Raw genomic sequence first — 15,802 nt, 5'->3', positions numbered from 1 at the left:
TCTCTTTTGGACACACTCCCTAAAGCTGGACCATCATCTCGTGTAATGTCATGAGATTTCTTCTAACCTTGTAATATAAGAAATCCAATAGGTAAACGGAGGTGCAGTGAGTTTTGTTGGAGGCACAGATTAGCGCGAGCTAGCAAGGTTAACACACGATTTTCAGAGTAATGAAAATCTTACTGGCCATTGGCCCTAATACTTTTTCTTAGAATGGGCTAATTTCAACAAGACAAAAAAGATAAGGTGCGGTCATTTTGATGAAACAATGATACAGTCAAAAACTTGAAACACTAAATATTGTGAAATAAGGCGTAATGTCTTCAAGAAAAAGATTCAAATCACATTTGTAAGCAAATACTTGATTAGCGTCGGATTAATCTCGCGTTAGTTCACAAAGAGGAAAGCTTTACCAGAACTGATGATTACATAAACGCACAGACAAAAGGGGCTATACAAGCCATTTCTATTTTTAACCTCTGCTTTCAAATATCCTGCTTTGGGATTAGGCATCATTTGAAGGGGCCAACGCACATTGCTGCCCAGCAAGCGCAGTAGCACGGGTTGCTGTGACGACCAACGAGGGAATTAAACGATTGTTTTAATTACGTTCTTACATGAGTCAGTTTTACGGAGCCACCCAACCTTTGACATTTGGATTCGCACACTATCCATGGTTAACAGCTAAACTTTAATGTCCAATCTGAAATTCTGCTGACTCGGCTTTTAGCATTTATTCTTGCAATATATTCAAAGTCAGCATTATATTTATAATAATAACAATATGGCAATATCAGCAGGTTTTATGTTGTGTGTGTGTGTGTGGTGGCAGTTTCCACAAGTGATCAGGTATGGTTCTTTGCCGTACATCAGCAGCACCACTGAGTGTCCACATGCCTGCATTACACTTCAAATGATCCTACTTTCTAATCAACACTTCAATATAGTTGACAATTCTTTTCATTTCACTACTGTAATATACTTATGATTTTTTTTCATTACGTTTTGACATATTTTACTCCCCCAAAAAATTGCAATTGCCCCATGTGGCCACTAAAAGGAGCTCTGACCTTTCAGATTCATACGCGTACTTTTTTTTTTTTTTTTTTATGTAGAATTGTTGCACTGAGTAAATATTCACTATTCATTATAGTGTTTTACATTTTCACACTAACCGGTGTTAACAATTTTTGGAGGCACTTGGAAAGGAAATCCAGTATGAAAGGAGGAACAGCATCCTTCTCCAGTGTTTCTCCATTAAGTCGGTGGTTTATAACGCGAGACGAGGAGAAAAAGAAGCTCCAGGAGAGAATAGAGATGCTATTGATATTTCTGCCAATGCAAAAGAAATAAGTCACTAAATGATTGGTTTTAGTGTCAAATCCTCTGAAAGTAGGTTCAGACCTCCAGGCTGTACTTTAGAAGCCAGGTGTTATTCCTCACAGAAACAAGTATGGAGAAAAGGAGGGAGAGAGAGACAGAGAGACAAACATTAAGCCCCCAAATTGCAGTGGAACTTAATCAACTGTACATTTTTACCAAAGTGAAAAATGTGCAACTTGCATCTGAGCTCAGACATCACAAGCTTTTTATGAGCTCATAAAGAAGACTTGCACTGCAGACGTCTTGAAGCGAGAAATGGAAAAAGTTGGGTTAAATGCAGTGCGTGTGGGGCATCACTTTGCTTTTGTGCAAAACTGTCCATCACCTAACAGAAGGAGAGTACTTAAGAGATAAATGCAATTATTTCATCCAAGTTCTTGTCTTGTCTGTCGGGGGCCGTACGTGCCGCTTAAAGGGCTTTTTAATGTCTTATTTCAGTGAACTGTCATTTGCATCTGTTGCATTTGCATTTCTATGACTCACTTAATCACACACTCATTTATCCACACACTATCCACGTTGACGAGACACTTTGACAAGTAACCATATTTAATCACCCCATGTAGATGTTCTTAACTATAATATAGAAATATTGTTAAAACATTGCAATGATGCCACTATCAATAAAAAACAAAAAAAAAGCAGGGATGATTTGTTTTTGTCAGGGTAAAAATCCCAATCTCAATGTGTGCAATTAGTCTGGGATGGTGAGGAAGAATTATTGATATTGATTTCCAACAACATCTGCATTAAGATGGATGATATTAAAAATATGTTTCTCGTCAGTGTTCTGTCAGGAGGGATCATTTCTTGCTACGATGGTTCAAACATTTGTTTGCAGAAATTGCCTTGATTTTTGGCCTGTCAGCCCTGAAAAGGGGAAAGGAGAAATTAATTTTTTTTCGATACCACTTTTTCACAGACCGATGTCAATACGAGTATTCAATTTATTAGTAATGACCAATACCATGTTCCGAGTAGTACGAGTACTTTTGATAGATAAAATTCATAAGCATCTAATTATCTAGCTATAATACCAGAAACTAATTACTAAATGATCAGTCATTTCTGGCACGCAATCATCCTTTGCTTGTATTGAATCTTGTTGTAATAATACTAATAATAATAAGAGACAATAGGTTATAGTTAATAACAGGTCAGCAGTGCGAAGGAGATGGATGGAGGAGCAGGAGGGGCGGGAGCAGAGGTTGTTGAGGTTGGCAGTACGGGAGGTGGGGGTGACGGGGGTAGTCCAGAAAGAGGAGATGGGTGAGCCATCGGGGAAGTGCCGGTCCAGATGTAGCGGCGACGGCGAAGGATGCCAGCCTCGTGTGGAAGCAGCAGTGGACCAGGTGGTGATGCCGGTCGACCTCGACTGCACCCGCTGTTGTACTTGAGGCGGTGGCGACCGTCCCGTCTGTCAACGCCGTACACTCAAACACAATAGGCAAAGTGATAAATAAAAGCCAGAGTGATTACAAAACAAAGTAAGCACTTGATGATGGGGGCATACTCCATCATTGTTGACGTGCTAATATCTTAATGGTGGGAGTTGACTGTGGAGAGACAGACGCAGCGCTGTTGGCGCTTATCCGAGACAGAGATAGATTAAAAAAAGGAGACGCCGGCTCAACAGAGGGAGGCATGCCTAGCGGATTTATGATCCAAGAATGCTGAAAAAACGAGAAGACAAAGTATCGATTATTTTCTCACCGGTTTGTAGGAATCTAATCTATTTGTGCTACTCTCAACTGACTCAACAGCCTTGGTTTTGGTCCGAAAAGAAGTGGGGCAAGGGAGGCTGCATGGGTGTAAATCCATAAAATATGTAGCAAGTCAAATCTTGATGCTCGGCACCAGAAAGATTGGGGTTAAAGGGAGAGGGAGCGGTGGGGAGGGTACCAACGAGTACCGTACTTTGTCAAGCATTATGACTTGACCCACATTCTCACAACACTAGTTTTAAGGTCAGTGGGGCCAGTTTAGTGGCTTTTTTTCCCCCCATCCCTGTTGCAACTAATTTACCCCAAAATGCAATTATCAAGTTGAATTCCCACTATGAAACAGATAACATGAGACAACAAACGCCTTGTAACAGACAACCCACTGCCAATTTATAGTTTTTAACTTTCCTTATGAGAAAAGGACAACATTCCCTGGAACTGGATGCCAAAATGAACCAATGAATTGAAGAGGGGAAAAAAACGAATAATAATGACGTTTTTAACGAAGAAACTAGAACAATTCATTTTTCTGCTCAACTGGTGGGGGCTTCCTCAGTGCACCCCTGCCTCACACTGCGCCTCCATCCTCCTCCTCTTAGCCCCGCCCTCCAGAAGACCAACTACACGCACACACACGCACACTGACTTTTTGAACACACGCGCACGCACTGCATAGCTAAGAAGATCGGCGAATCTCCCCTATAACGGGACAAGTTTAAGCGAGCCGGATAACCAGCGATCCTTCACCCGCCGTTCTCCCCGCATTGGAGCGCCTGTCCCCGGGCAGAGGTGAGTGGCGACGAGCCGGCCGGACGTGTTGCAGAAGTGCACGACAAGGGATTTCCTTTTCGAGGGAGAGACATGCCTCATTCTTCGGGACTCTTTTTCTCTCTCAATTCGTCTTCTCTGCGGATCACTTTTTGCTAGTTAGCTCACTTTTAGCGGCTTCCAGAGGTGCACCGAACCCTGGATGATCGTGGACGGCGCCTCGGATGCAGTAAAGCGGGGGGCAGTCAGAGATTAGCGGGGCAGGATTCGACATCCTTCCCGGGTGGGTTTTTACACTGTTCTTACGGTACACATGGTGCTCTAGACTTTTGCCGCTGCTGGGACACCGACGGCTACGTTTTAGCGCTTTTTAACTTATCTGCTGCACTTTATTTTTTGGGGGGGAGGGCGTTTGATAATTTTCTCCATTTTTAGTCTATATAATTTGCTGCAGCTTCTTCCAACATTCTACAAAAAGGGACTGTGAAAACTTTAAATTGTGCATGAGTGGAAAACGGAGTCTCTGAAATCTGCAGTTATTTAAGACTAAACTTCCATTTGTGTAAATATTATGTGCCTTTGTCACTGGTTGGTGACCAGTCCGGGGCGGACTCTGCAAAACGTTGACAAGAACTAAAAACTCTTGAATTGTACATGCATAGGTGAGTGTCAATAGTTGTTTTTCTATCTATATAAATGTGCTCTGTGATTGACCGGTGACCAGTCCAGGGTGTCCCTAGCATTTCTCGCCAAGGTGGCTGAGGACTCTGAAATTGTCCACTGATGCGTGACTTGGTGACGAGTCTGGAGGGTACTTCGCGTTGCTTGTCAAAAGTTCATTGGGATCAGCTCCAGCTCATCTGAGAGCCTAATGAGAACAAGGGCTACATAGAACAGATATCAGCTCATGTTTAAATGGATGCGTACAGCTTATTTGTTGTTCATTTCAGGCAATTCTTCAATTTGTTTCCCGTGGGAATTTGCACGATGCACCACCTGAGTGCTGTCGGTGAGTTATGATTATGTATGATCCAGTTTGATGGGAAACTCACAAATCATAATTGACTCACCCAATAATTTCTACTGGCAACTGAAAAAGGAATTCGAAAAGTGAAACTCATTTAGAGTCACCATATACAGAGAGAAATATTTCTTTTTTTTTTTTGTAGAAAATACAACTTAAACATGAAATTCACATGACATAAAAACAACTGTTGAAAAAGATTCTCAAAAGAGAAATTAGGAAGACTTTGGTCATGAATTGCATGGCAGGCAGGGTTAAATGGTTTTGCAGGCCTTACATGGCCCGCAGGCCAAAGGTTACCCACCCCTTTTCAAAATTATTAGCTCTGCCTTGACTCATTGATCAGTATGACTAGATGGACTTGTTAATGTGTCAATTAGAATGGCTATTGATTAACTGCATGCTGATCTTATTAATCAAACATACTATGACCGATCACAACTGTTCCATTTGGCGGTAGCCTCGCTTTCCTCTGTTGGTCTTGCCTTTCCGAACACTCGCACAATACACACACACGCACTAATGGAAACATCATTGGCTCTGTTTGTCTTACTTGTGCTGGTGGGTGCTGCTGAGGCGGCGGCAGCCTTTAAATGTTTGATGTGCCGAGCGGTCTCGGGCGGTCCTGTGCTCTTTCTACTGCTGTTCCTCACCAGCTGCTGGTTACAGAGACACTCCTGTCAACATGCATTCATGTGTATATGTGTCTATCTACTGCGTACAGACCTGTTTGCCAAACACGCCAGTTTTACGTTGGTATATCCGAATCATTGGGAAGGTAACCATCGGTGTTTTCTATCATACAGCAGAGAAACTTTTTAACTGGACCACATGCCTTTAAAAAAAATAAATATTGGTCCTCAACTGGGTATTAAACTTTAGATGCAAACTAAAGCAGGATACACTCGTAACCATTTTTAACATCTGAAAACATTATCACCTGAATGGGAGGACATTTTTTTGTGTGTTTTTGCTGCTCTCATAGTGTGTGGTGTACTCCAGATGACCGACATCTAGACACATCTGCACCAACAATCGCAAGAGTCCTCCCCCCTCAAAACCAGATGGTTGTCGTAGTACCAAGACTGACTTGCAAGAGGCAGTATGGTGTCACAGGGCAAAATGTAATTGTAGTAGAAGAAACACAACAACCATTAGCTTATCCAGCAACTGTAGTGTGACGGTAAACTGTCCTATATCATATTTATTGTGGTCAAAATCTTGCGGTTACATGTCCAGCCATATTTCTGTTATTAGCTCAATTTAGGGACATGCTTGCCGCACGATTTAAAAATCTCCTCTGAGATCATTTGCGTAGGGTTGCACGAGTGGTTATCAAAGAATGCAATAAATATGGATGCCAACTTTTTTTAATGAGTTCCATCAGCTCTGGCATTTGGAGACAAACCATCTGCTCACGAGACAATGACAACGAAGTATAGCTCATTCAAAACAATTTTCACTTTTAGATCAAGACGTGTCAGGCAATGATGTCTATTGTAACGTATTCGTTTTCGTGAGGTGGATCTACATTTTGCATTGTTCACCATGACAGAGGAAGTTCGGGTCTCTATTCTGGCCAGTGGTGTCATCAATCATCATTGATGACCCGCAACCTCACGTTATTGGTTGGTGTCCAAGATCAGTTCCTGCTGAGCAAGGGCGTTGCCTTTTCTTCCGCTGAAACGCTCAAGAAAATATGTTTTCCTTTTCCATGCTTATACAAGCAGCATTTCATCTCACATTTGAAAAGGTTCAAGCGTGTGGCTGTGCATCAGCAAAATGAGATTCCTCTAAGCTGTCCTCACTGCTCCGCTGCCTCCAGAAGTACTTTAACCCTAACTCATAACTCATTATTCAGCCGTTCTCTGATTAGACCGTGTCCCATTAAATATTGATAGCCATGCAGCCGTAATCATAGCAAAACATTGGCTTTGACCTAAGGCTCCTGGAATAAATGTGGTCATTTCTCACAGAAGTCCCATCCTCACTTTTGTAAAGCCGCTCCTTGACCTCCTGCCGATTAAGACGTCTTCACTTAGCCGTGCCCGAAACCGGTTCGCTCGCTTACCGCGGAAAAAGCGATTACACTAGATCAGTGTTCTGATCGCCTGGTTTATCTGCCGTCTCGATAGAGCGATGGGCAACTCTTGGGGTCAGGTATTGGGGCAACATCGAGGTCCCCCTCCACTCCATTTCCATGGCTATCTGTTGACGCGGTTTCCTAAAGCTCCGTACTTGTTCCGCTCACATTGATTTAGTGGTGTGTAGGTTGTACTTCCTCCTGTGGGATCAAGTCATAAAATTGATGTAAGTTTTGGATTTGTGGCAAGATAAAACGAAACAAGCTGGCTTTAGGAGTGTTGTAGAATCTGAGGTATTTGGCCGCATATGGACCCGAGGTGATCAGCGCCTGGCCTCCCCTGTGGTTAGGATGTACTAGTGACTACCTGCTGGGTGAATAAATCCACCAGCCTTGGCTTCAATACCCTGCTGTCCTAAAGGATGATCGCTAATGTCCATGTGTCATATGTCTCCGTATGTCCTCGTGTAGATTTTCCGCTTTTTTGTTGTATTTTTCGATTCATTGACACCGTAACTGCTCAGCCAACCACCGAGTGGGTGGCTCTGTTGAAGAGGAAGTGATCTCAGGGCTTGTTCAGGAAGGTGTTTGACTGGGGGAGTCGGGCATTGTCAAGGTTTTTTCCTCACATTGTTGTAGGAAGCTGAGCAGGCTCTCGTCTCTCTTCACACGGAATTCTCTCTTGATGTCCATAGCAACGCAGTCATTGAACTTTGAAGACAAAGTGTTACCCAGGTACTCAGTGGCACCTTTCTTCGCAGATTTATCTGCCTTTGGTTACTGGTCTCAATTAAACACCTCAGGCATGCAATGGAGGGGATCGAGTTCTTTCATTGGCAACCTGCCGTTTGGAACATCAAGAGAGCTGGTGAAAGATCTGCATGAATGCAGGATTGTCGGGTTGGGGGTGTGAAGTTTCGCACTCAACGTTTGGGATGGGCATAATCGTTAAGAATTGATTGAGTGTGAAATTGTTTGCTGAGTCATTGCATCGTCAAGCATAGAGGCAAAAGACAGGGTGGTAACCTGACATTACAAATTGATTATAGCATCTTTATCATTACTATGAAGTCAATGAAGTTCTGTTTTCTTTCTTATATTTCTCATGCCTTTACTTTCCAAATGGGCTTTCACTGGACTGGTTGTTGGATTTTTATTGTTGACAGTATCGTATGGATTATCAGGGATTATACTGAAATATGAAGATTGACTTTCTTTTCCCTATGTAATAAAGAACATGCAATCTTTATTCCTTCATCTTCCAAGGTGCTTATCCTCACAAGGGTCGCGGTCCTGCTGGAGCCTAACCCAGCTGACTATGGGTGGTAGGCGGGGGACACCCTGAACTGGTTGCCAGTTCCAGGTTGTGCTCGCAATCATACTAGTCTATAGGTATGATTGGTCAATTGGCCAACTATGCATGTCTTTGGAATGTGCGAGGAAACCAGAGCACCCTGAGAAAACCTACAGAGGCATGGGGAGAACATGCAAACTCCACACAGGATGCACCCCATGTAATATTTCTTTCATTAAATTTATAACGAGTGCCTTAAATAACCAGATTCAACGAGTATAAAGAAGGGCATCGTCATATAAGTAAAAGAAAGTTGAGCTACATTGAATCCATGAAAGACCTCCACTATGGTGAAACACCTCTGGGCAATTGGATATATATTTTTAATGAGGAGTAGGTTATATTCGCTCCTGTTTTAACTGTTGCTGTGTTAAATGATTGTGTAGTCCCGTTCCGCTAACCACATGCTTTGCCCATGGCGGCAATTAGTTGCGCTTGTGCAATTTAATTTGTTGTGTGTGTACTTCATTGTATTTATTTATTTTCCATCTGTGTTTCCGCTTTTATTGATGATTGTGCCGGATGAATGAGTATTTGTATTGGAACTATGCTGCTATTTGTAGAGGACAATGAAGCTGTTATCAAATTTGGATTTTCATACATAACCAATAAGTGAATTAGAAGGTTTGATCTAAGGTCAGCAGCATGTTGAAAGTGAGGAGCTTGTTTGGAGATATTTGTCAGGAAATTTCTTTCTCATGTTGAGTCATATTTAATGTCTGGTTCGCATCTGTACCCGATGGCCTAAAAGGGATCACGTGGATCGTGTGCCTGGTGCTGCCTGGTCCGGGATAAGCTGCACTCAAAGTGTGTGTGTGTGTTTTGTGGTTTTGTTCTTTTGCTCAAATGGAGCATTTTACTGCATGTTTTTCCTTATAAACACACACGGGCACACACACTCTTTGAAACATTTTTTTTAACCTCACAGTATTTTAGGGGTTTAGAAATTAGACGGGGGCCTTTTAACTCATTTCATACATGTTAAAAACAGTGATTAAACACATCTTTTGCAGTCCGTTAACAAGCTAATGAAATATTTGAGTGTAATGGAACAAAGGCAGCGTTTTCACACACCTACAGACTTATGGGAAGTAAATAAAGGTTTACGATACGAGACCACCCAAAGTCTACACTGGAGAGCTGAACTGAATGTCTGTGATCGATCTCACGCCCCCCCCCTCTTCCTTTGTCATCATAACAAGACAAGTCAAACATTTCATGCAATCATTTCAGACCACCGCTGGACAACAGAGCATGTAAGTGGCGTCTACCGATCTTTGGCGTATGAAAGGAACGCGCATCGGATCAGTCGGATAGTTCGCTTGAAATTCATGAACAAACCTTGCCTTGTCATTTTCTTCCTCCCCAATTGATTCGTTTTTGACCTAAGATAGAAAACAGTCAATGTTCTGTATGCCTTTGCACATCGATAACGACAGTAGTCAGTCGTTGTCATTTTTTGATGGAACGGCCTCACATCCCTTTTGAGATTTTATAGCGTCGTAAGATAGTTATCATCATGCCCATTTTTTTCCCAACCTCTGCCTTTGCACACTATTAAGCGGGCCAGTGCTGCAGCCTCGGTGCACGCTCATCTCGCCCGGGCTTCAGATTAGAAGTGACACTGACTGCAGGCTGGCTGAGTCTCAGTCATGTTTACCCTGCTCGGGCCATCATTAGGCAGCCAAATGACTCAACTGAGAGGAAAGGATTCGGACGGGGGAAGAGGAGAATATGAAAGAGAAAAGTGAGGAAAAGAAATGTTGAAGGGAATTTCCCAAAGCTCATGTAATGAAGTAACTAAGATATCATCACACATGCTGATTTTTACAGATCGTGTCGTCTGTATGGAGCAGGTGCAGGAATAACCCACAACAAACGCTTCTCTAAACACGGAAAAGCTGTAGGCCAGTCACTGGCTTTATGTTTACTCTGGAAATTGAGTCCTGTGCAGGAAAAACAACAAAAACGAGACAGGCAATGCTTACGCTTTTGAAGACTGAGTTTGGAGAAAGGGATCAGTTTGGATCAGTGAAGAGGCTGAAAAGCTCTGGCTGTGCCTCTAAACTTGCTCTGTGACCTCAAACCTGCACATAGGTGATGAAATGATCAGAAATGAAGATGGGAAACCAATTAAAAAAATGCACAACCCAAGAGTGACAGCTTTGATTGTTTTTAATGGTGAACTAATTGTAAGCCCAGTGAAGCACTGCATTGAAGCGGCTTGGGTCCTCTGTGTCTCATTAGTATAAACTCTGTCAAAGCACACTTGCCTTTTGATAATGCATCATAGTCAATGAAAATACAGTAGATGGCCTAAGATCAGTGTTTCTCAAACCAAGACCACTTAAAAGGCAAAACAAATTGCAGATGGCCTTTTTGGCCAAATCTGCTCCCTTCAACTAAAAGTATTTTAGCATTTTCTCCGTATTCAAGCCTTGCTTAGTGTTCTTACGTGCTATCACCGTACCTGTGAGTGTTCTCAACCCTGGCATTGAATCACAATTCAGACCAATCAACGAAAGATTCTCCCATATCTGAAAAAAATAATTACTTCTCCGTATGACGCATCAAAGAAATGTAGTCGAATTTGTAGTTCTGATCTAAGATGATAGAGCGAGATGGCTTACTAGCTCTGCTACAGCAGCTTTGAAAAACTGATAGAATTTCCAAAGGAGCTAATGTAGAAATAAAATATTTATGTCGAGACTGAGGCAGCGGTGCTACCAACACATCATGAAAGTATAAGAAATAATGATCATCCTATCCACATATGTAATAATAATACTGTACATGGATCAATGTGACGTTTAGCTCAAGAGGAGTGTTGTAAAATGTGTGAGCTTCCAGAGTTTATGGACGCAACAAAAGTGTACAACGTTTCCAGAGAGAACATGTTTAAATGTTTCCCTTTGGCGGGTATGTATACCCGATCATTGCGACAAGGGATATGGAAGCGAGCAGAGCTCCTTAAATCAAGGCTTCACCCGAGGAGATACGTTTTCCCTCCACGCTGCCAGCAAGCCCAGTGCCAACTAGGACAAGTCACCCAGACAGAATCAAAATGTCCTCTGAGAGGACGCCCCAGGGAGAGAGAGAGAGAGAGAGGAGAGATTATTCAAGTGGCGCAACGTCGCCGCAGCTCTCCAGATGCATCTGCGCCTCTTCATCATTGCAGTATTTTGAAGAAGTGTGTCGACAAGTCAGGATGGAGAGCACTGCTGCTATCATACAATTTTTATTCTCTATTTCTGCTGCTGTACAAGTGTAAATAAAGACGTTAATCATCCGCATGTACATTTTTTAGGCTGGAGTCAATGTGTTGGACTTTTGGGGAGAGAAGGGGATTGGGCCTAGACTGCTTGTCAGTATATCATGGGAAACACACGTACATACTTCGAGTACGATATCATTTTTACGAGCGAGTCACCTTTTGACAAATTAAAGGTGCCGTAAATATATTATAATAAAACGCTGTCTTGGCATGACTGTAATCAGCTTTTACGACCAAGTTTATTTTAATTTTAATTAGAACAAGTAACGGAGAATTTTTGTTGGATACATTTGAAAGGCAGAATGAACAAAAAGCTAACATACTAACGGTTTGGCATGCAAGATACCAATTTGAGTACAAAAAATGATAAAATGCTGCTATACTAACAGTCGGTAGTTTTACATGACTAATATCACCAACAAACGTTCAGGAAAATGATTATTTTTATGTCATGCAATAACCTTTATCAAGAGGAGTGCTGAAGACTTTTTAAAGTCACAAATATTGCAAGCACGGGAGTGTCCCCGAGTGGTCTTAAACCACCATAGTTGTGCTGAGCCATAAAATGAAGGACAATAAAAATGTTTAACATTGTCTTACAATTTTGTTCAAAGGCCTTCTCCTACATTTCTATTGAGTGAGCATAATCATTCTCTTTAAATCACATCATAAAATCTCATTCAGCTCACTGGATTGAGGTCACTGGGAAATCGTAATCATCATTACAGAGGTGATTAAGGATATGTAGAATAAATATATTCCTCATTATATATCGTAAACTAATGCACACAAATATCAAGTGATTACTGGTTGTAAACATTAACATTTCCATTCCACTGCATTTTAAAAATAGTTAGAGTTTCCATTTTGTTGTACTCAAGTTGCTATCGCGAAGTATGTTAGCATAACAACTGTTAGCCTGTTAGCGTTTTCTATTTGGAAATAGGACCTGATGACAGGGCATGATGTGAAATACTGTGATGTGAAAACCAGTCATCAGCATATAATTGACACAGTGCAACAAATCTACTTTGGCTTTTATTGTGGGCAGACTAGAGCACATCTGCGCAACTATCACGCTATTTAATTAGCATCTTGCTACAGCACACGTGCGAGGTGGATGGATTATGCCGCCAGAGGAGAAATGCTTACTTGCACAGATTTAGAAAGATTTGTGCACATTATATGGGAGCAATTGTGCACATAGAAAATGTCTTACCTTTGCATTTAGCTCATGAGAAATAGGAACACAAACAAACATGTTGCATTTAGAATTTTTTGGGCCATTGTATAAAGTGGGAATATTGTGTTATTTTTGTCCATATGAAGGGAACCACATATTTTACTTTTGACCACGCAGTTTACGGGATTATGTGGTTTATTGCGGATGCACACGGGGTAGCCTTGTCATGATTGTTATTTTGTTTTGTTTTGAAGTGAAAATAGCTGAAGAGAGAAACAACGTCCTCCTTGTCATGTCGACAAATGAGACTTTTTCTGTTGTGAATGTAGCTGTCAAAAGGAAATACTCAAACTGTTTTTCACAGCAAAAATCTCTTTGAAAGCTGGCGAGAATGTTTATCACCGTTGGGGCTATTTTCTCAGATGAGCTGCATCCGATTGAAGCAGTGCCACTCCCCCCCTTTCTCTCAATAAAAATGTGCAATGTTCTGTAGCATTCCTATCTGCTGCCAGGGAACTGATTGAGGTCAATCTGTGATTTGCAAGCCTTGGACCCAGGGGAGCGGCCGTGATGTCACAGTGGGGATTTACAGCTTTTCGTTCTCTCGTCATAACTTTAACAATCAATCACACGCATTAACTGAATTCTTTAATCAGTTTTTGAAAGAGAATTCCCATCCCTATGTTCCTTCTTGGCTCTTTTTATTTTATTTATTTTTGAAAAGACACATTCAACGTTGCTGTCTTGACAGAAGGGAACAAGAAAATAGCTGTCAACTTTCGTTGGCGATTCCTTCTGAACAAATTGTAAGGCTTTTTCTTTAACCATCAGCTTTGAAAATCATTTCCAATTTGCCTTTCACTTCTAGCGCTATTTTTCTTTTTACACGTCACTCACTTCTGCACAATCGTCACACATACCCGAAGTGATGCTGTAATTAATGACGATTGGTTTCCTGAGTACAAGTGGCTGTTTGGCTGCTGCAAAGGAAACGAAACTTTGCGTCACACGTCACTAGTGGTTGTTGGATCAGGCAGCACGGCAGGCTGCCTGTCAAGTAAGTGGTTGATGATTCAAACATATAAATGCTAACTTTAGTGTAAATAAGCAAAGGGAGATTTTCTAGCTCTTATACATTGACTGTCATTAGCCCAAATATTTTGTCAATGCAAATGTAAAAGAATATCATGTTTTACTGCAAACTCTTTTGAGAAGTTAAAAAAAAAAAAAAAGCACGCAGAACAGTAGTTGCCTTTCTTTGTCGACATTTCAAAGTCTTTAGGCTTTTTTGCTCTTCCCTCGAGTGGAACTTTTTGTTGCAGTCGTCGGAAACAACGACTGCGCTGCCCTAGTTTGTGAGCTTATCTTTCATGTGCAGTATCCAGGAAGTGGTTAACCTTGATTGAGTGGCAGTAGCCGGACGTCTGAGGCGAATGGAAAATTAAAAATGCAAGCGTTTGTTTTTTTTGTTGGACTATGTTGGCTTCTATTTCTTTGAGCTAATTAACTACAGAGATAGAACAGTGGTGTCATGATTAGCATATTTGCCTCAAAGTCGAGAGATTATCGGTTTGAATCTCAGCCCAGACCTTGCAGTGTGGCGTATGCATATTCTCCTCATGTTTTCATGACTTTTCTCTTGGTTGCAGTTTTAAAATTGCAAAGGCTTCAATAAGAAAAAAGACAAAAAAAACTGCTTAATTTCATTGGTCGATACTGTAGACTTTGTTTGATGTTATAGATCCATAGACTATATGATGTTAGCTAAGATCAGTGATTAAAAAGTGCAGTCCAAAGAATTACACGACATTGTTTCATAAATAATGATTACAAAAAAAAAAAAAAGGTGGTTTACTTTTGGACAGGCTTTAAATAAATTAAGTGTATTTTCATTCATTTCATTGGGAAAAGGTGATACAATTCTAATTATAATAATTTGAAATAAGATGATATTGTTGATTTTATTATTTATTTATTAGTATTTATTATTATTATTAGTACTATTATTATTTAATATTATTGATAATAATGACCTTTCGCTCTTCCTCACTGTTTTGTCAGAACTGCTGCTGAAACCATGAAAACAATGACGAAGGTACTGACAGGAGGAGGCTACTGCCGAAGGTGCAGCCCTCGCTAGACTTTCCCCTACTGCATCGCTCTGCCCGCTGCCCCGACTGCACCACACCACCCTGACACTTTGCCGTCATGGCCAACCACCTGGAGCTGATCCAGGAGCTGCAGCAGCTGGACAAGGTCCCCAGTCTGGAAAGGCTGCGGGCAGCCCAGAAGCGGCGCACTCAGCAGCTCAAACGCTGGGCCGTGTATGAGAAGGAGATGCAAAACAAAAAGCGCAAGGCGGACAGGAGGGGACGTACCGCCAACGGCTACCAGCACGTCGAGGCCAAGAGGCGAGTGTCGTTCGCAGCCAGCGTGGCGCTCCTGGAAGCGTCAGCCAGGAACGACCCGGATGAAGGTAGACACCCTGATTGGCTGCATACTCATCGTGTGCAAAGTTATTTTAGAAACTCCAAATCTGTTTAAATTGTGAAGCAACCATCACACTCATTTCATTGTCTAGTAAGTGTGCAACAAGGTCAAAGCTCAGAGAAGCCAGATTGAAATACTCCCTCCCTCCTTCCCACATTTGGTGTCACCTCTCAGAAAATATCACTTCTATCTGATCGCGCCCACTTGAGCTGCCAGTTAATGAGCTGAATTTGTTCGACCAGGCCAATGTTTTATCACCGCGGGAATAATGGAGTTGTCACGCCGAGCACAAACTCTGCCAGTCTTTTAATTAAAATTTCTTTACGGATTGGCGCGACCGGCCCGCACTCCTCTTTTGGAGATGATACAGTAAGTGTTGTGTGCGAGGGGACAAATAAAAAAATAAATAAAAACATGACTCGACTATCGAACGATAGCGCGCAGCTGTCTTTGAGATGCGATTTCTCATTGAAATTCACTTGAACATACAGTGGGCTGAAGTGAGACGAATGGAGTCGC

General features: G+C 41.8%; 1 protein-coding gene across 3 annotated transcripts in view; it reads left to right on the top strand.

Annotated features, from left to right (window-relative positions):
* The first annotated feature begins 3,725 nt into the window (after positions 1 to 3,725).
* ppp1r16b (protein phosphatase 1, regulatory subunit 16B) overlaps positions 3,726 to 15,802 on the top strand; it is a 35,555-nt gene continuing 23,478 nt past the window's right edge. Inside the window, exons 1-2 of one of the 3 annotated variants that reach the window (XM_061291791.1) lie at positions 3,726 to 3,896; positions 14,855 to 15,269. In XM_061291791.1, the coding sequence (XP_061147775.1) occupies positions 15,002 to 15,269 (268 nt within the window). In that variant the 5' untranslated portion in view covers positions 3,726 to 3,896; positions 14,855 to 15,001. Of the gene's footprint in view, positions 3,897 to 3,949; positions 4,159 to 13,783; positions 13,851 to 14,854; positions 15,270 to 15,802 lie in introns of those variants that run through there. The other 2 variants (XM_061291794.1, XM_061291792.1) reach the window with 2 other exon arrangements.

This window comes from Syngnathus typhle, linkage group LG11, assembly GCF_033458585.1.
Source record: "Syngnathus typhle isolate RoL2023-S1 ecotype Sweden linkage group LG11, RoL_Styp_1.0, whole genome shotgun sequence".
Classification (NCBI taxonomy): Eukaryota; Metazoa; Chordata; class Actinopteri; order Syngnathiformes; family Syngnathidae; genus Syngnathus; species Syngnathus typhle.
This window is presented reverse-complemented; position numbering and strand designations above follow the sequence as displayed.